This window comes from Amblyomma maculatum, chromosome 4 (assembly GCF_055883805.1).
Source record: "Amblyomma maculatum isolate TAMU_Amacu chromosome 4, ASM5588380v1, whole genome shotgun sequence".
NCBI lineage: Eukaryota > Metazoa > Arthropoda > Arachnida > Ixodida > Ixodidae > Amblyomma > Amblyomma maculatum.
Genome location: NC_139347.1, coordinates 77,324,371 through 77,346,019, shown reverse-complemented (window position 1 = coordinate 77,346,019; position 21,649 = coordinate 77,324,371). Strand labels below are relative to the sequence as shown.

Genomic DNA, 21,649 nt, shown 5'->3' with positions numbered 1-21,649 from the left:
GTGACTAGCATGTAAGAGTGCTTCAAAGGTATTAGAGCTACAGGAAGGCTTGCAAAGTGAAATGCTTTACCTCCAGAATTTGGGAAGTAATACACTCTGCACTGACAAAAATACATGCCATGTAATGAATAACTTCTTTAAACTTTCGTGAACAATTTCCTGTTAATTTGTGTGAATGCATTTATATGCTGATGTGTAGTAAACTGATCAACACAGTGATTTTAGAATTCTTGGTTACAAGAGACCTTTCTTACAAGAGACATGTTTTTCGGGTCCCTTGAGTGTCTCTTATAACGAGGTTTTACTGAAGAGAGTGTGGTCGTGGCAACATATTTTTCATGGAATGACCTCGTGGCACCCGCATGCTCGGGGATAGCAAGGCCTCTACTTTTCAGAGGCAAATGGATACCGATGGAGATAAAACAGACCTATATGAGATGGTCTAATTACCAGGCTGTTTATTGGTGAGGAGGAGCCAACTTTCTGAAGGCTTTGCCATCTTGATGCAAAGTATGCAGAGCACATTGAGGAAAAATAAAAAAATAAAGCTGGCTGTGATTGTAGGGAGAAGGTGACTCAGAGAAAAGTATTTCCGATTTCTTTTTATAAACTAACAGACCATCCTTAGAACCATGCCATCACCAACAACTGACGGAGTAAAGACACTAATAGTATAGTAAAGATTTTTGCTGGCACGGGTGACCTGACTGTACAGGGTAGCTTTTACATGAAAACGTGTCTGGCTTTTTGGATATGGGATAGTTGTCCTGATCAAGTTTTGAAGTTTTGTTGTATTATCAATGCATTTCAGAACGACCTCCTTGATGTTGTGGGGGCCATAGCTCTATCCAGAGCCACCGTGAGAAAAATTCGTCTCAATTTCTTTTTCGCCACTGTTTACAACATCATCGGGATTCCACTGGCAGCCGGTAAGTGTGTGGCAGTGCTCAAGTTCATGTACGCATATTGCACATAGTCTCAGATTTTTTTTTTACCTTTGCTTTAAGAGGACAATAAGTGAAACAGTTCAGTCTGCTAACGTCAACTCTAAGTGAAAGTGAAGCTGACAATTGGGAAACCTCATTCTGAGAAATTTATGAGGTGCAATTTTGCCTAAAAATTGCAGTGACTACACTGTTGCTCAAAGTTCAGCTGGCGATTTCTATGTGAGACTGTGGCTTTGCAATAAAATGCAATAATCTGTATTTTAAAAGAAATTTCAAAAGTCGCTGCTTTCTGTAGAAGTAATGAAATAGAAATAGAGATTACAAACAGAAACATTGTGAACAGGTAGTTTCATACTGAGAGGGAACGCAAAAGGGCTTGATTGCACTATTTGAACGCTTTTCTGTTACCTCTAAGTGTGGGCAAAACATCCTGGGCACACTACCTCATAGGGTGACCTAAGCCCAATGGTACCGGCATACTGGGGAGAGTATAGCATTACACTATACTTGCCAGTATAGCATTACACTATAGCCACTGAGATTAGCAGTGTTACTAGGAGCTATATGCATTCCATGCTGGGTATTGTCCCAAAGTAATGCCCCTAATTTTTTTTGCTTGACCAGCGTTTATCAAGATTTATGAAATTCACAAAGAGTAAAGCTGCATATCTGCAACCCTATTACCTTTCAGCACTGTCTCGGTCAGCCAATGTGGCTTAGCGGCATCGGTGAACAAGAACGTGCGTGCCTTCTTTGTACCAGCATTTATCATTTGGTGCAGCCATGCCCTCATGGCGCAAATGATGCTCTCGATATTCTGAAATTGGATCTGTAAAATGCAAAAATGAAACTCTGCAGTGTCAGGCCAGGACTGTAAGGAGGATTGGGCAATAGTCCAGACAAATTTCACTTCCTTTGTTCTCAGGCTGCTATGAGGGTGAGCATTGTCGCCCGTGTCAGCACCATGAAGAAAAAAATGCTGGTACTAAGAACATGTGCATGTCTACATTTAGCGGTGGCCTAAAGCCATATGAGTTGACTGAGATTACGTTTAAAACTAATACAGTCGAACCCTGCAATAACGAAACTGCTGGGGAAGGAAAAGTTTTTCGTTCGCACGAGAATTTCGCTGTCGCAAAAATGGACAAGTAAGACCAGCTGCAGAAGTGGATGTTCGCCACCTGCTATGGACTTGTGCAGGGACAAGGGAATCAAGGACACAGATTCTGCGCGAAGTGGGACTAACCACAACAAGGGAAGAGGACTTTTCTAAATAGCTCACCGACAACGCTAAGAGCGGGAGCCTGCTCCGGTTCCTCACGGAAAACCATTTACATGAGTTTATATAATATGCCTTATGGCAAGTTTGCGTACAAAAAAAAAAAAGCATAAGCATTACTTTCCAGAATGAAAATTTAATGAAAAAAGTCGCGTATTTTGCTCTGCTTCACACTGCTGTGTAAGAGCTTGACGACTCAGGCTTTGCAGTAGATAAGCTATGTATAGCTTTGTCGTCGTGGCTGTCAAGGAAAGTGCGGATACCATCAAAAGCATCAAGCACATCACGCGAGCTTACTTGCTTTCCTTGCACTTTGTTTTCGCCATCCTCGTCATCGCACTCCTTATTTTGTTTGCGCACACTGTCGATAATAGCGCTGTCGCTGAATTCTTCGTGCACGATCTAGTCGGCGTCCGCACACAAAAAGTCCTCCAGTTGAACAGCGTCTGGCACCATTTTATCGACACTGCGAAGCGCATCCCATACTTCAGTTAGTGGCTGCAGATTGTCACCGCTTGCAGGAACACTTGTTTCCGGTTCTGCAAAGGCATGCTGACCAGCCGCAAAACCGATGTGTCTGAAGCAGTTCTGGACAAGGGTGGCCGAAGTAGCTGTCCACGCCGCGGCAAGCATCTCCAGCACCATAAAAAGATCAATTTCCATCAGTCGCTTCATATATATGTTTAACAACATCTGCCAGATGAGTCTCGCACGGTACGCAGATTTGACACACTTAATAACCCCTTAGTCAAGAGGTTGGGTAATGGATGAGCAATTCGGAGGAAGAAAATTAAGCGGACGCTCGTCAGGACAACGTCTTCAACGTGATGGGCACTGCAGTTATCTAAAAAAATGCAAATGGATCTGCCCTGCTTTTGCATATCCGCATGAAAGGCTTCCAGCCAGCTCGAGAATATTGCGCACGTCATCCAAGCTTTCTGGCTAGCAGTGTACTCGACCGGAAGCCTTCGGTTACCTTTAAAGTACCGTGGCATCTTGCTCCAGCCGATCACGAGGAGGGGACGCTTGTCGGATCCGTCCATGTTTTAGCAGAAAAGTATTGTCACCCGCTTTTTGCTCAGCTTGCCTCCAGGCATTTTTGTCCCTTCACGTCAAGCGTTTTCGAAGGCAACATTTCGTAAAGAAAGCCAGTTTCATCCGCATTTTAAATTTCGGAGGGCTCGTATTTGTCCATTGTGCTTTCATAACTTTCCTGCATCCAGGACGATGCTACTTCAGCGTCGGTGCTCGCAGACTCCCCCGACAACACTTTGGCGATGATGCAGTGTCGCGCTTTAAATCGGCTTAGCCATCCGGTGCTCGCCTTAAAGTTGTCATGCCCCAGAATGCACGCTAAGTCAGTCGCCTTCTACTGCAGAAGACTCCCAGACAAAGGCATCTTGTTCGCTCTCTGAACCACTGATATACAGCTTTGTTGGTGTCTTCGTTGACCGGCGTTGCCACCATCTTGTTCTGTGCGCGAGCGCCGTTCTGAAGTGCCACCGTGATGCTGTTCTTGGCTTTCAGAATCTTAGAAAGTGAGCTGCACGGGATACTGAATTCCTCCACGATGTCTGATTTCTTTCTGCCTTGCAGCTTCGGCGATGATTGCTGACTTTGCTGCAGCGCCAAAAACTTCTGCTTTTTGACAGGAGGCGGCATGTTTCCGACAGGCCAAAAAAAAAAAAAAAAAAAGAAAAAGAAACTGGACACACGCAAGTCACGAGTGAAATCGGCGTGCACGAGGTAGATGGCGAGATAGCGTGGTCGGTGGGGCAGCGAAAAGAAAAAGAAAGGTTCGTTGCTCTGGCAGCGGTGTTGTCAAAAAACATCACATGCGTGCGTAGTTGCCAACAGACAGGCTAGCAAAAACCCGCTTTCACTGCATAAAAAAAAAAAAAAAAATCTCGCTATTATCATCATCATTACCGAACCGACATAAAGTAAACCGCAATTGCTGCGCCGGTGCTTTTTGACAGAAATGAACGGGCCTGACTTGTCGGATGAGTGTGCTGCTGTAGTTCTGCCACTTCTCTGTTCCCAACTGGCTGACGGGCCAAAAAAAATTGTTGCAGACCACTACCTCAAACTTTCGTTAATGCGGGACTGCTTTTTAAAAACTCTTTGCTGTTGAGAGGGGGAAGATGCTTTGAACTCTATGGAAGTTCGCCGTGGCCACAAGAAGTTTTTATTGCCGCGAGAATTTCGTTCTTGAGAGCTTTCGTTATTGAGGGGTTCGACTTTGTAGGTCTGGCAGACAGGCGGCTGTACTATTTGTCAATTTTGGAAATTTTGAATAAACAGCATGGGCATTTCTCGTACAAGTGAAATTGAATGCCACATGGGGGAGGTGTGGAGTCTGGGTACTCCTACTGTGATACTCCCTAATATCCAGGTATATTACCTTGACCTATGAAGGCTACCCCACTTCTTTTGCCATCCTGTCGGTGACTGAATTGCACTGCTCTTGTGGACTTTTCTTAACAAATTATAGTGAACTATTTTACCATTTTTTATTTCTTGTCTATGAACTGTTCGACTATACGCCTTGGTATGGGTTGTACACTTGGTTGGTCAAGCCATTTTCTGCTTGTCTGAAGTGCGCTAATTATATACTCTTTTTTTTGTATGAGCCTTGTAGTCTCTTGAACGTCAAAGAAAAAAGAAAGTAACAATTGGTGTATCAGTAGATTAACCCAGTGCTAAGAAACAAGGACAAGATCGGTGCTGTTGTCTATTCTCTTTCTTGTCCCAGCTTTTAGCTGTGTGTTAATCCACCAATGGCAATGAGCCAATTAGCCCAGACCAAAGTCTTTATTCATGTGGTGTGCTTCCATTTTCCTTTTTTGTCTTTATTATAGTGGTCATAACACAAAGAAAATGTTTCCGTCTTCCACTCAGTGGGTTTAAAATGCAGCGCAGAATTCTTTTCTTGTAATGGAGTTTGTTTTACATCCAATGTTTGTGTTTTCCAGTGTTCACCAGGATTTGCAAGTAGTAAGCACAAGGGCAGCCTCTTCTGATTTCTTCTGCAAGAAACAAAGCTTGCTTCTTAGTTTCTCAGTGGTTCACTCAAAAGTGGGTGTTGTCTTGCTGTGCAGGTGTTTTCATGCCCTACGGTGTTGTCCTGAAGCCTTGGATGGGTGCTGCAGCAATGGCCATGTCAAGTTTCTCAGTCGTCTCTTTTTCACTCATGCTGAGAATGTAAGTTGTTGCATGGCTTTTTCTGCTGAGCTCATTGTTAGGCTTTTTTAGCTCATTTCACATGCCTGGCTTAACGATAGCGCTGTGGACAAATTTGCATATTTTGGAACTTTACGGGGCACTTGTAAAAATAGACATGCAGTGACGGAAAGAGTTCATTGTTTCTCGGCACGTAAAGAACCAAATAGCCCAACCATATTTCGAGCTAATCCCATGAGCCAGCGTGTTGTTCACCTAAAACAAAGGTACTATTATTAGGGCTGTGAGCTGAACCACAACTTGTGTTGGCTATTTATTACTCGTTAGGTTTACCAAGCCAAGAAGAGACACACTGGAGACACCGCAGTACCTCTCAGAACTTCAGAGGCAGGGCAGCTCTCGCGGGCCCAGTGACGACCTGTCTCTCCACTGTGGCCTAGATGACGTTCCTGCTAAGCCGCAGTTTAAATCCTCCATTCGTGGCTCGACTTTCAATATGCTGTTCAGCAGCTTGAGAGACAAAGCCGAGAAGAGCAAGCAAGGCCAGCTGCTCGGTCAAGACGAGGAGAACGGAGACTTGTGCTCGTAAACGGATGATTCCGACTTCCCGACTGTCCACAGATTGTTTGCCATCGTTTTCGCTTTTCCACGAGGAAGTGTGAATGGCAGCTAGGTTGATCGACGATGCACGCCCATTAACCACCGTAGTTGATGGCCTGCAGGTCATCTCTTCCAGGCTTTTTGAACAGGAAATAGTATCAGGTGTGCCTCACTATTCTGTTTGGATTGTTCCACAGTTCCAATATCCGGCTGCCTTTTACATGGACAGTGATGTGTTCAGAGCAGCTGACTTTCTTCTCGCATGTGGACCAAGATTTTTGTTAAATACGCTACTTTGTTGAGGACTAAGGTGTGGTGGTTTGCAAGCCCAAGGCATTTCCATGGCACTAGAATGGCCAAAGTGTATGCGTATGCGGTGCAGTATATTGAAATGTATAAAATATGTGGATGCATGTTAGAAAGGGGTGATTCATGCTCAGTGTTTTTTTTTTCCTAGGAAGTAAGTATCATCAATGTGTTGCTTGAAGTGACAAGTAGGTGTTTGTATGGTGTGGAAGGCATGATTACTTACAGATGGAGAATTTTGTGTCGGTACAGTGACATCTTGAGGAAGGAGCTTCAGGTAGTGTGTGATATGGCTAAGTTCAGTCTGAGGGAACACTTTTTTATACAAGCATATTTGCGTCAGTGTCAGCGGTGGCTCTAGTAGATGATGTCCGCTTTATAGAGCAGTTCAGCAGAAGGCTTGCGGGGGTACCGGGCAATGTCGAGTCAACAGATGCTGAAGCCACCGCTTGATTGTGGATGAAGTGGCGTGCCAAAATGAGATTCTGTGTCGTCAAGTTATTTGGCTTCTATCATTTCAAGTAGTCTAATATATATTGTCAGTGAAGCTAGAGGGGACATATAGTCTTCACATGACAATGACTTTGCATAACTGCCATGTCCCAAGCATGAGCTGATTGTGTTTATTTTTGCTTAGTTGGTCGCTGTAATGTCATTTTGATGCTACATATTTACACATAGCATTTTTATTTTTATTTTTCCTTTTCAGGCAACCGTTTACATGCCTGTCAAACTTACGTTTCTTTGAGATTCTTATTCGCATTTCACTTATGTAGTGAGCACAAAGCTTGGTATTTTTTTAAACATTTACGTGCATTCTGTTGCACATTTTCCCAGATTGTTGCACATGCGTGAATACATATTTTGCTTTTATGTGATCTATCAGCACTGTACTAACTATCATGCTATCCTTTAATTGTGGAATCAAAAAGGAAATGGCTTTTGGTTTGTCAGCATAGCCGAAATGTATATATATCTTTTATTTTCTCATATATTGGTTACTGTATAACCATTACATGTGCAATGCGACCACCATGACATGTAAATTTTTATGTGCCGACATGTCGTGCACTCTTTCGTAGTTCATTTTGCTTCTTTATTTATTAATTGTTATAGTGCTAATTTGTTTCCCTTGTAGTCTTTGTTTTGTTTATTCGTTTCTGTAGTGAAACTAAGAACTTTTTAGGAAGATCGGTTGCTTGTGAATGATCCATCTTGAAAGACTGCCACATTGGTATCTTAGTTTTAATAATAATGGCTTAAATATTTTACTTTACAATACACATGAATATATAGTAATTTGCCCATTATGTAAAAGATGTTTAACATGCTTTTCATATATTTTGGTCTTGCATCTTCCAAAACTATGCAAAGATTTTAGCCTGGGCATGCCCAAACCTTTCTTATGAGAGAAACACTGCAGCTTTTTACAACTTCCGCCTCTTTTGGCAGGCAGTGAAGTTTTTGGACATATGAGAGCATTGAAAAATGACTCCAAATTTTATTCTTAGCAAGAGGTGTTCCTCTAATTATTCATGAAATTGAATGTGTGCACTTATGTTCTTCAGATTTCGATGGAAACTGTAAGTATGTAGTGACACTTGGCAAATGGCGAAGTGTGTGGTTTGAATTGCTCAAGCAGTTTTGATGCATACTTGACAGTTGTGTCCACAGCTCTGAACGCTGAAAATTAACGGCATGGATATATATATTTTAAATAAGGTGCTTCTTGTGCGTTTTTTTTTTTTTATTGGTGCATGTACAGACACCGGTAAATTGCTATTGCTTAGGTTGGAAACTTTTAGCCAGTGTGCTGCTATCGTGCTCTGGCCAAGAATCTTATTGGTCGAAAAGCTGAAAAGATATGGCTTGGCTATGGTATCGTTGAGAGAGAGAGAGAGAAATAACATTATGTGCGTCGAACTCTTATTTGATGTGGAGCTGCCGCTGTCCCATCGCTGTATCCAAAACTACATTGTTTTTCAGCTATTATAATTTGTGTCTGAGTATACAGATGCAAACAAAAGTCTTTGAAACACCAAGATATTGTAAAGCTTAATTACTGGGCCATGAACGGAAAGGTGCATTTTAGATTTTCTTGTGAAACCTCCATAATGCAGTCATCAATGCTTTGTCACCTCGCAGAAGCGAGGAAATTCCAAGTTTTTCACGATTTTGAGGATCTCAAAAAAACTTTAGTGTAGACGCCCTTGTGTATGCCACAAGTCTCCCTTCGTTTCTGTCAGTACTTGTTTCCAAACACATCGTGTTAAGGTGCTATCAGGACTTTTGTTAAAACTGTTTTCTGTAGCAATTTTTGTTGGCTTTAGGCTGGTGCATTATGTTTAGTGTTGTGTGTGCAATTGTGAAGGCCACTAGTAATACTGTTTGGTATCCTATGTGGTACTGGTTGACTGTGCTACGGTGTTGTGCTGGAACGTTCGTATAACAAAGCTCAGAGTAGTGGCTGTTTTCTTGTTGTTTTGTTATTGCATATTATCTGCAGCCGTAAAGCTTGAAAGCGAAACCTGTCTCTTTGTTGCCAGTATTTACTTTCTTAACAGTAGGCAGCCTCTTTTGCAGGTATTTTACGGCCATTATAAAGGCCCATTTGACTCTTTGGGCTGGGCACGCTTCCCCGAAACATCTCCCGGTGTCTAGTGCTTCCAGGATTTTTAGGGAATGTTTCCTTTAAAAGTGAAGCTATTAGTTCATTTTTGTTTTACCAGAAATTTTTTTTTAATTTTAAACATTTGCAGATTCCTGAGATTATGGCAGCCAGGCATAATTTTGGGGTTATTGCCAACAAGGAAAGAAAGATTATTTCTCAAAATATTTTTTCCTTGTACAATTTGTAATTCGAGAAACGCTGCATATAAGCTATTGATGCAATGAAACAATGTATCTTCTATCTTGTCCTTTATGCCTAGGATCAATAGTTTATTACCTGCAATTTTAGCAAAAGATATTATTATTGATGTCGTACTGCCGCATATTGTGGAATAGATATATGCAGACTAACCTAGGGCGTGCGAATTTCACACTGTGCGCCTGTTTATATCACGCTTAGGATTTGATGGAAAGAAATAGAACTTTTTTTTTCTCGCCAAAGTCCTGTTTCAGAAACTTTTGACGGAGGCTGTACATGAGTTGTCATTGCATGTCTGTGTCGTAGTATATACTCTTGCGTGTGTCTGTTTTGGTATGTGGCTTGAAATATACCCTGTGATATTACTATGTGTATTTAGCTGTATGACTGTGGAAGCATACACAATGCAAGCTCAAAGCTCTAAAGCACAGTCGGTGTGGCAAGAGTGCTTGTTATTTTCTTGCTTGTTAAACAAAGTGAGTGCTTTGTTAATTTCTGTTTGATGGCTTCCAGTTTCTTTCAAAAGCAAAAGCGACTGTTACTTTAATACACATTGAAATTTTTAATCCGAATAGTTGTTTTAAGCCCATAGAAGTTGATGTGTTTTCTGTTACAAGTAGACATCAGTTTTTTAAAGTGATTTGTGAGTTGTTAGCTCAGAAATGCAAGCTTAAGAACACAAGATGAATGTGAAAAGTCTGTTGTAGGTGTCATTTATATATATATATATTGTAGGGAAATATTTGTATTTTATGACATCTACATTCGTAAGTGCTGGTAAGCTTTGGCTTGAAAGGACACTGATGACAATTCTGTGCAATTATTATTAGTAAGAATTAATTGATCTTCATCAATAAGTATAGACCTTTCCAGTAATTCCGCCGCGCCACCTAGCAGCCGTGCAAAGCTCCTTGGGAAAACTGAGCCCTGCTGCGTACTGCCGCCGCCGTGCTCACGTCTCCGTCCGCTTCTCCGATTCTGCCGGTGCTCTGGAGAATTTTTCTCTGCCATCTCGGCGCCATCGCTACACTGCTACTTCCCACTGTTTTTGGTTAATTCTGTTGTGCCCACTGTTCCTTTGCATCGTGTTACACAGTTAGGTGTTGCGTTATAAATCCATGGATCATCAGCCGGCACGCAAAGGCTGGCGTTTGTCGACTGCAGCTCTTCTTGTCGGCGCGCGCATGCGCAGTGCAGAAACAACCCTTCTCCTCTCCACGCCGGCACGTGCATCTGCTGGAATGCCGTTGCCCTCCTCCTCCTCCCTATAGTGAGCACAGCGGCGGAACTCCTGTGGAACGGCGCAGCTCGTTGCCATGAGGCTTTCGCTTCAGAAGTCACTACAAAATTGAAGAGACTAGTAGCTCACCACCAAAGAAATTCGGTGCTTGCTGCATTTTGTAAGGAAACATCAACAATGTGCACGAGAAGACTCATAACAGCAGAAAGCAGCGCCGAAGTATGCTAACACGTTTGCCAGCAGCTGACACAGGAGGCGATCGCTCCGTTCTCCCACCATGCTTTGTGCAGATCCACCATGGGCTGGCGTGGTGCTGCAATTTGTGGAAAGGTCTACTGATTACTCTTTCTTGCCACATTGAGTTCTGTTCAGCAGCACAAGACACATTATTGCCAGGAAAATTGTACTCAAAACTCTTCCTGTCAGTCAATCAGAATTAATTAAGCCTTTATTAAAAGTGTTTTGTTGCCACTATTTTGATATGAATGGCAGCATGCCATTGCCTCCGAGATCCTTGTTGAAAATGTTGTTGTCGCTCGCATTTTACTTAGAAAAACCTGACTGGTGATGGCAACATATATGTTTTTTAGCTACTTTCTAGCTTATGAGAGCTCTGTTTTTGGTGAGAGTGGTCTCTGATATTAGAACATGATACTCTATTAATATAAGCTGTCCTGAGTGTTTCTTTATTAATTGTGTCGGCTCAGGTAATGTTTATTTGTAATGCCCTTTAAGATAATTTAAAGCTCTTCCAGTTCTATTGCGGCTTGGTATGAGCGCTGATTGAAAAATCTTGCACCTACAGGGAAAGTATAGCCAAGGTGGCATAGAAAATGTATATTATCCTTGTCAGCTCTTCCTTACAATATGGTTTGGCTGCTAGGTGCAGTGTTCTGGTGGCAGATGTAGAATTGAAACTGCTACCTCTAGGTGGAAAATGTGGAATTGAAACTGCAACCTCTAGAGGTGGTAAATGTGCAATCGAAACTGTCGCTTCTAGAGGTGGAAAATGTGAAATTGAAACTGCAACCTTTAGAGGTGAATGTCAGCTGTCAGTTTGTGACACATGCTTTTTTTTCTTGCTATGAGCTAATGTAAAAAATACAAACTTTTGCCACCCTTTATATATTGTTATTATTTCCCTGTGTAAGGACCTTCAGTTATTCTTTTAAGAAAAAAAAGAAAGCTTGGAAGAAATATTTCACCGTGGATGTTTTTGAGGTTGGTGTGGGTGAAAAGTGCAACCTTTAGAGGCACCATCATTTCTGCTGAGAGCTGGCAAAACCTGAGCATAGAAGGAGCACGTGCTTTGGGGTTGCAAGGAAACACATTTAGCATTCATGAAGGCTTTTTTGCTGCAATAAGCATTGCAGGGTGATGCAATACTTTTCACTGAGCCTTTGTACAGCCTTCCATATTTTTAGTAATATTGTGTGAGTGTTGACTGCCCGGCATTGCTGTGCCTGAAGATTAAGGAGAAATGAGTGAATGCATTGTGGGTGCCGAGGTGTGCCCAGAATTCCTGCTGTTGATAGTACAGTCATCTGGTATCTGCTGTTTTGGTAAATGTAGAGCAACCCCTTCCAATCATCGTCTGTTATACAGTCGAGTGCAAAGAAGCTGGAACTATTTATCCACTACATATAGAGTGGGTGGTACCAAAAAGAGTGCACTTGCAATATTAGTTAGGAAAAACTAATTTTAGGGGACCTTCAGTAGGGGCATACTAATTTAGTTATAAGGGAGAGACTGCTCACTAGCGCCTACCCAAGCCCAGCCATGTGGGTGCAGAGCTTAATGGCTCTGACAGAAACTTATTAGTCCTGCCGCATATTTCGGACCCTGGACCTGCCTAGTTAGTGCAGCCGCTTTATCAACTAAGCAAACCCAGAAGGCTAGCGGAGCACATGGTATTTTGAAAATGAATTACAATCAAACATATAACAGACAGCACAAATGTTATCAAAATTCGACTATAACGCTTTCTTCTTTGGGAACGTGTTGCTAAGTACACAAAACTCTCTCCAGCAACATAGCCAATACACAATTTTCGCTCTGCATCACCTTGGCACCACTGCATCGGTGAATGGACGCTCAGGCGATATTATTACAAATCTGGAAAGCTGTATATCACTGCATGCTGGTGTATGTACATTACATGCCTTACACCCAGTTCTACAGTAATGTTAACTGAGACTGTCAGTTTTGGTGAAGGATATTTTAAAGTGGCAGGCAGACTTTTAATGAACATTATCATTGCACAATATTAATTTGCATTATATCATGAAGTTGAGAAGTAAATAACTCACTGTAGCCCATTTATGCTGTGGCTAGGAAAGAGCAGAAGCAGTGATACTTCCTGTTGATATGGCTGATTGGCCTGATGCATCCATAGCTCTGCATTCTTTGATTGTAGAGTAGGTAGCTGTAACCTACGTCTATTGTTCCAAGCGATCAAAAGCCACTTTTTATATTAACGCAGATGTCTGCTAATCTTTCGCATTCAAAAATTGTCTTGTGCTATGCATACAGATTAGGCCTCAACCTAGACTTAGATGCTTCGGAAGTTCTATGCATAAAAGGATTGAAAAGGTTTCCTGAGGGCTGATCTTTTTCAACATTGCAATCAAAAATGCCTTAATATCAGGTACTGAAAAGTTTGCTTTTGCTGTTTACAAAATTAGGTCATCATTTTTTTTTTCTTTTGAGATGTGCTTGAAAAAAGTCATCTTTAGTTGTGTACAAAATATTGTCTATCTTGGGGCAGAGGGGATGCAACTTTTACCAGCGAGATTTTATAAGCACTGCTACATCTCACTGGCGGTATGCCAGTGTTCAAGTACTACCTAAATCAGAATCCAAGCTGCACAGTTTTCTTTTGAGGCCTTTAGAAGAGCACGATACCTTTAACAGAAAGGTTTTCAAAGGTGAGGACAGGGGTTTATCCTCATGCTGCAGAGATTTAGAGCTTCACACTTGTCATGAGCGTATATGGCTGAAAACCAAGCAATGTGGCTTGAAGATTTTTGATTAAGGATGTATTACTTGGGACCAATAGTAGTACGGGTGAATGCGGGTGTTTTTTGCAAAATGAAATTGCTAAAACTATGACATGAATGGTCATTCTTTTTGCCTCCCCATCCACATTTTTTTGTATCTTGTCTTCAGATCCCGTATTGAGAGAACGAAATGTACCACGTGGTATGTTAGCAAAGAAATATCAGATTGCATTTATACTCGAATGCTTACAATGACCATTTACTGTGTGTACTGGCTTGAGCCTTTATTAAACTCATTGTAACCGTGTGCCTTTCCTGCTACATTGTGTACTTCGCGGTTTGCTGGTCTGTTGCTTAGTAATACCTTTACTGAGATACCAGGCTTTGTAACAAAGCAAAGCTTGTGATCACTTCCTGCTCAAATTTACACCACAACTGTTCTGCGTCTGCTAACAGCAGTGCTGTAGAAAGGCTGGTCACATTGGGGTCAGATAAGTCGGATGTCTGACTTAGTTGCACCAACCTCACATAGAGAGGAAAACTGATTTCTTCTGCGATGCAATGTTCCATTTTGGAAATTCATTTAATTGATGCATATAGGTCACAAGGTAAAAGACTTGAGTGTGGAACGAGGGGAAGAAGATGGCTACACAGTATGAAAGAGAACTGAACAAGAGTTGAGGGGGAGTTCCAATTTCCAAGGCAACATATTAGCAGGGGCTTGTCTTCTTCTTGGGATGACAAGGTTCCTACCGACGTCTTGCCATTCTTACTAGGTAGCTCTATCAAAAACAAAAAAAGTCAATTCATTCCGCAACACGGGAAGCATCGTTGTGCATTTCTTATTCCTAAAGTGTGGAAAAAGGAGCAGTGTTCAATGAAAGCACTCCAACTGCACACTGCACACTTGCTGGTTGGATTTGTGGTAACCGCTGGTTGTTTTCCTTTTATGTATGAGCAACTTTTCTTGGTCCTTTTATAATATTGCAGAAGGCCCAAAAGTCAAAACTGCAAATATAGGGCCTGGGGCATCTTTAAGCATGTTGTAAAAATGTGAGCAAGACAAACAGCTAGCATGCCCATGATTGCCAAGTGTCATCGTAATGTTGACAACTTTTGGCTGCATAACATAGGGCTGTTAAAACAATCTCTTCATGGCGAATGGCAGTGTTTAAGTAGCTTAAGCCAACGCAAGTACTTGTGCTATGGTGGCTTGTGCTGCTTTGCCGCATTCAAAGAGGCAATTAGGGAGCCTGCATGTTGCACCGCGGCATAACATGTAGGTTATGCAGCGCCTCCATTTTGTAGTTCTACTTACCGCTGCAATGAATTTGCATCGTTGTGAAGTGCTGCAGTTTTCCATGAGCCTGGAACAGTTAACTGGCTCCCTGCAACACGTATTCGTCGTAGGCACTCAGTTCTTCCCCAGCAGTGTGCCCCAGTCTAGAAAGCAGCAGAACCCAACTGGCTAATGAACTGCTGCTGAAATAAGCCTCTGAGTCGGCGATTATTATGCATGAAATGATATAAGCTTCTCTGTCGGCACACTCGGACAAGCATTGTTCAGGAAGAGCTGCGGGGAGCTTGCCCTTTAGCACAGCGAACATTAAGTTCAATATTATTGCCCATATGTAATGGGAAGGAGCTCTTCATACAGGGCTGAACACATTTTAATGCGAGGGCATTAAATGCCCTAGAAACTCATCGGTGTTGTGAGCCAAAGATCACAGCCCAGAAATGGCTTTGATGGGTGGTAGTTGGTAGGAGACATGCTCAACATGGCCATTCTGTCTGCACTAAACTCATCTAGAATATATTCTAGTTAACTATACTGCGTACTGACCACCGTTGTGTGACATCATGAGACCACATGACATGGTCGATATTTAAAGAACAGCGCTGGAACAAAATAAACAGGAATTAAGGACGGACAGGCACTGTGAACATCAGCACCACTGTCCAACTTGCTTCTCGTTTCAAGTATACAGTACCAACTAGCCTGGCACCTTGCCCTTGTGGACATGATCGAGTTTGCAGACGCCGCCGTCCAGGCCCAGGCTTAGCCTTTCATATGGGTGGATGATATTGGAATGCAGCTCTCCAGAGGCTTTGGATCCCGAAGTAAAACCGCTGCTCTAAGGCCACGCAAGCATGTTTGTTTCGTTAAAACGGCCTTTATATATCCTAGGTACCTCCGAAACATTACAGCAATGCTACAGTTTGTTTCAGTCAAACATTATTTTGATGTTGCTGATGCTCTTTTCTTCTACCGTTTTAGCACTGTTACATATGAATGTTAATTTAATGTCTCAATAAATGTTCAAACGACATAAGTGTAAAATTCTTGAAAATGATAAAGCAACCTTGCACAAGCATGCTGGCCCACCATGCACTCGTGGCGGTAAATAACTTGAACTACGCTTTGCAAAGACCACGATACAGTATAACTCCCTAATATTGTCGCGTAAACGGCGACCTTTACAGTTGCGTCCGAGGTCCAAAGCGTGGCAAAGGTTCTACGAACAGCGTCAGAGTTCAGGCTCGAGGTTAGCACACTTCTTCCTCTCGCACTTCTGCGCTTCTTTGTCGTCAACGCATGCTACATTAGCCCCCCCGTGCGAAAAGCATCGTCCCGATGCTATATTGCAAGAGGGACAGAGTAAAAGGGGCCGCTATCTGGCATGAAAAGGCTTCAAGCGGACCACGTGGACCACTTCAGAACGCTTGGGACGCCGGGGCTCTGGTTCCTCGTGCGGAACGACTTGATAGTCCAGTTCACTGACGCGTCGAAGAATGCGGTAGGGGCCGAAATAACGGCGCAAGAGTTTTTCGCTAAGTCCGCGTCGTCGAATGGGGTATCAAACCCAGACAAGGTCACCTGGCAGATAGTCTGCAGTCCGCCGCCGCAGGTTGTAGCGTTGTGCATCTCGGCCTTGCTGCTGCTGTATTCGCACCCGTGCAAGTTGACGGGCCTCTTCGGCACGCTGTAGAAAAGAGGCGACATCATCATTTGGACCTTCGTCTATGTGGGGCAGCATGGCGTCGAGCGTGGTCGTCACTTGTCGGCCGTAAACTAGGCTGAATGGAGTCATGTTGGTAGTTTCCTGAACGGCGGTATTGTATGCAAATGTTACATACGGCAATACTTCGTCCCATGTCTTGTGATGGACGTCCACATACATTGACAACATATCGGCAATGGTCTTGTTCAAACGTTCTGTCAGGCTGTTTGTTTGCGGGTGGTATGCAGTCGTGCGACGATGATTGGTGCGACTAAGAACAAGGATATGCTGGATGAGCTCTGCAGAAAATGCAGCTCCTCTGTCAGTAATGAGTACTTCTGGTGCGCCATGTCTCAGGACAATTTGAAGAACGAAAAATTTCGCAATTTCAAAAGCGGTAGCACAAGGAAGAGCAGCGGTTTCTGCGTAGCGAGTCAGGTAGTCAGCAGCTACTGTAATACACCTGTTCCCACAGGTGGAAGTAGGGAACGGTCCGAGCAAGTCCATCCCTATTAGCTGGAATGGTCTGGACGGTGGCGTAATGGGCTTTAAAAGACCGGCTGGCCTCAGAGGCGGAACCTTTCGACGTTGGCAGTCACGGCAAGTTCGAACATAATGCGTTACATCGCTTGGCAAACGAGGCCAGTAATACCGTTCTTTAATTCTGGATATCGTCCGAGTGACTCCCAGGTGGCCGGATGTGGGTTCGTCGTGGCAGGCTTGAAAAATCTCATCCCTTAAGCTTGCTGGTACAACGAGGAGGTATTGGCGACTGTTGGCTGTAAAATTCTTCTTGACGAGAACGCCATCACGGAGACGCAGAGAAGACAAAGTACGACGGAAAGGGCTAGGGACCATGCTGCCGGCACCTTGAAGAAAGTCGATTACCTGGCGAAGTTCGGGATCATTCCGTTGGGCATCGGCAAAATTGTCTGAACTAATTGCAGTCAGAAATGCGTCGTCGTCACCTGAGGCGTCCGAAGCTGGTTGTACAGGAGCACGAGACAGGCAGTCAGCGTCTAAATGCTTACGACCTGACTTGTAGGTTACAGTGATGTCGTATTCTTGAAGTTGTAGGCTCCACCTGGCGAGACGTGCAGAAGGATCTTTAAGGCTTGTCAGCCAACAAAGCGCGTGATGGTCGGTCACCACTTTGAAGGGTCTGCCGTACAGGTATGGTCGAAACTTTGAAATAGACCACACGATGGCCAGGCATTCCTTTTCAGTGGCAGAGTAGTTTGTCTCAGCCCTAGACAAAGCCCGACTAGCGTAGGCGATCACACGTTGTTCACTGTTCCGTATCTGTACTAGGACAGCGCCCAAACCGACATTGCTTGCATCCGTGTGGAGTTCGGTGTCTGCGGTTTCATCGAAATGTGCTAGAACTGGAGGTGACTGCAGGCGACGTTGAAGCTCCTGAAATGCGTCCATTTGCTGGTCGCCCCATGTGAACGGCATATCAGCCTTAGTAAGAAGTGTAAGGGGGGCGGCTATTTTAGAAAAGTTTTTCACGAAACGTCGATAATATGCACATAGTCCAAGAAAGCGTCGCACCTCTTTCTGGTCCCGCGGCGTCGGAAAATTGGCGATGGCAACTGTTTTTTCAGGATCCGGCAGAACTCCCGCTTGGTTCACGACATGGCCCAAAAACTTCAGCTCTTCATAAGCAAAATGGCATTTTTCGGCTTTCAGAGTGAGGCCCGACGTTTGGATGGCGTCTAGTACTGCGTCTAGGCGACGGAGGTGCTCCTCGAAATTCGGGGCAAACACAATTACGTCGTCCAAGTATACAAGACATGTCGTCCACTTCAGATCTCCAAGAACGCTGTCCATGAGTCTCTGAAAGGTTGCGGGCGCGGAGCAAAGGCCGAAGGGCATGACTTGGAATTCGTATAGCCCGTCAGGTGTAATGAAAGCAGTCTTTTCGCGGTCCCTTTCATCGACCTCTATCTGCCAGTATCCAGACTTGAGATCCATGGAGGAAAAGTATCTTGTGTTGCACAGACGATCTAAGGCGTCATCTATTCTGGGCAAAGGGTAAACATCTTTTTTCGTAACGTTGTTCAGTCGGCGATAGTCTACGCAGAAACGAAGTGTGCCATCTTTTTTCTTCACAAGTACCACAGGTGCAGCCCAGGGGCTGCGGGAAGGGCGAATGACATCGTTATCGAGCATTTCCTTCACTTGGTCTCGGATGGCAGTACGTTCTTTAGGGGAAACTCGGTAAGGCGACTGGCGGAGTGGTCGAACAGTTTCGTCTGTAATGACGCGGTGCTTTGCAAGGTGGGTTCGACCGACGCGTGATGATATGGCAAATGCATTAGAGTAGCGACGGAGGAGGTGCCGTAGTTTCTCTCGATAGTTTCGAGGTAAGGCCGGGTTTATATCGTACAGAGGTTCAGTGTTGTCGGAGGGTTCTGTTGCTGAAGCGCTGGTGAAATTGCATTCATAACTAGTGTCACTTATGGCGTCGAGATATGCGACAGTTGTCCCTCTGTTCAGATGTTGATGTTCATTGCTGAAGTTCGTGAGAAGAACATCAACTTTGCCATTTTCAATAAAAACAACTGCCCTGGCAACGGCGATGCCTCTTTCAATAAGCAGTTTCTGTTTTGTCTCGACGACACCTTCTGTATCTTGGATTGGGAGGGAACCCACGGAGACCATAATGCTTGAACGTGGGGGCACACTAACATGGTCATCAATAATGTGGAGTGCAGCGGGGAGCAGGCTGTTGGATTCGATAGCATTCTCAACTGAAAATCTCACGGACTTATTCTGCAGATCGATAATGGCGCCATTTTCGGTTAAAAAGTCCATACCGAGGATGACGTCACGGGAACACTGAGCCAATACGATGAACGTCGCCAGAAAAGTTTGCCCTTGTACAGTGATCCTCGACGTGCACACTCCCGTGGGCATAATTAAATGTCCGCCAGCTGTGCGTATTTGCGGGCCACCCCATGATGTTGTGACCTTTCTGAGAGCTTTGGCGAAGTGTGCACTTAGAATTGAATAATCAGCGCCAGTGTCGACTAGCGCAGTGACGTCTACGCCATCAACGGAGATCTGCAGGTCGGCAGTTTGTTGTGTCGGGCGGCGACAGCTTCGTGGGGTTCGGTCTCGACTTCGATGCTCTGAAGGAGCGGTGGGGCGACTGTCGGCGTCGTTGTTACGTTGAGGATCAGCGGAATTTCGTAGTGGCGTCGATTCTGCTGGTGGCCGTATGTAACGAACTGTAGTTTGCAGTGAAGAACTGTCGTGGGTCTGTGGAGGATCTTGAAATTTTCGCACTGTAGCAGCCGCACCTCCAGAGGCTGCTGCATCTAGTTTCCCCTATGGGGACTTTGGAGTTGCTCCTGGCGTCCAGGAGAGCTGTAACGGCGAGGCGACGGCGATCGGAGGCGGCTTGGGCCTGTGTTGGAACGCGAAATGTATTCTGCGATTTCGCGTGGCTGCTGACCAGGCAACGGACGACGGGCATCAAAAGAAAACCCACGGAGGCCGAGTTCCCTGTAGGGGCAGCGGCGACACAGGTGTCCAGCTTCGCCGCAATGGTAGCACAACGGTTGGTGATCGGGCGTTCGCCAGATATCGGTCCTTCGGCGGCGTATACGCTCGGCCGTGAAGACACATGGGCGACCGGTGCGCGAGGCTCGTAGGATGCTGTCGAAGGCGGCAGGTAGCGGCTGGTGACCGCGGCGTAGCTCAGGGTCTGGGGCAGCGGTGTAGCTACGACGGGTTCAGGCGCGGCGACGGGTGCGGGCCCGGTGACGGGTGCGTGCACGGTGACGGGTGCGGGAACACCCAGCGCCTGTTGTACTTCCTCACGGATGATATCGGAAACTGTGGCAACCTGTGGCTGTGGAGGAATCCGCAGGTATTTGGCCACCTCTTCCCGGACTATCGCCCGGATCGTATCACGCAGCGATTCTGACGAAAACTGTCCGGCTTCACCTGCACTCGCGGCGTTCATAGACACTGTAGTGCGCTGGTATTGCCGGGCGCGCATGTCAAGTGCCTTCTCGATGGTAGACGCCTCACTTATGAATTCGGCGACAGTTGTTGGTGGACTTCGCACCAGGCCTGCAAATAACTGCTCTTTAACACCTTGCATCAAAAAGCGCACTTTTTTCTCTTCCGACATGGTTGGGTCCGCGCGTCGAAAGAGTCGCTTCATCTCTTCGGCGTAGGCCGTAACAGTTTCATTCGGATGTTGTATACGGCTATTTAAAAGCAGTTGCGCTTTTTCCTTGCGAAGCGTGTTGGTAAACATACGCAAGAATTCTGCCTTGAATGTATCCCACGTTCGGAGTCCGGCTTCTTGATTTTCGAACCATGTCCGCGCAGAATCCTCCAGTGCGAAGTAGACATGGCGAAGTTTCGAGTCAGCGTTCCAGGCGTTGAAGGCAGCCACCCGGTCGAACTGCTCCAGCCAGTCTTCAGCATCCTCATGTGGCAGGCCGTGGAAATGTGGTGGATCCCGCTGGTGGTTGAGCAGGACAGGAGTTGTCAATACCGGGGGATTCATCGCGCTGAGAGAAACGCTCCTTGTTGGTCTGTGGTCAGGGAGAGGACCACACTCGGGAGGCAGACCTTGCAGTCGGCGGCTGCTCTGGTGTACTGGGGTCTCCACCTTAGGGGTGCGTCCTGGGCTTGTAGGGGGCGTCCGGCTCATGAAAATCGTACCCGGCAGCTCCACCAGATGTCGCGTAAACGGCGACCTTTACAGTTGCGTCCGAGGTCCAAAGCGTGGCAAAGGTTCTACGAACAGCGTCAGAGTTCAGGCTCGAGGTTAGCACACTTCTTCCTCTCACACTTCTGCGCTTCTTTGTCGTCAACGCATGCTACAATATGTACACCTCAACTTCTAAATTCACCTCAGTCCCTCAAGGTAGCTCCAATCCCGAGAAACATGGACCCTAACCTCCACCAAGGTAGAAGAGAAGCAAGGGCCGATTTTATTCAAAAAACATACGCTCCTCAAGACACGACCGTGTATGCAGACGCGTCCTCGAGAGGAGGACACAACAAAATTGCAGTGGCCACGGTGGTCGATTCGTCTCTACGCGAAGTGACCACCCAAGCAAAAAAAAGTGTGTGGCAAAAGATAGGGCCGACCTTTCTCGCCGACCAAAAAGTGGCCGGCCGACCTTCGGCACCCGAATGAGGGCCGGCGTCGGGGATTGACACTGACCTAACGTTGGCCGATTTTAGGCAATCG

The 21,649-nt window shown here is 45.1% G+C and overlaps 1 protein-coding gene across 2 annotated transcripts in view; it reads left to right on the top strand.

The window, feature by feature from the left end:
- LOC146191476 (copper-transporting ATPase 1-like) overlaps positions 1–13,761 on the top strand; it is a 47,515-nt gene extending 33,754 nt beyond the window's left edge. For both annotated transcript variants that reach the window (XM_084602003.1, XM_084602002.1), the window contains exons 19-21: positions 812–929; positions 5,328–5,430; positions 5,737–13,761. In XM_084602003.1, coding sequence (XP_084458129.1) covers positions 812–929; positions 5,328–5,430; positions 5,737–5,998 — 483 coding nt within the window. In that variant the 3' untranslated portion in view covers positions 5,999–13,761. The remainder of the gene's footprint in view (positions 1–811; positions 930–5,327; positions 5,431–5,736) is intronic.
- Positions 13,762–21,649: the final 7,888 nt, after the last annotated feature.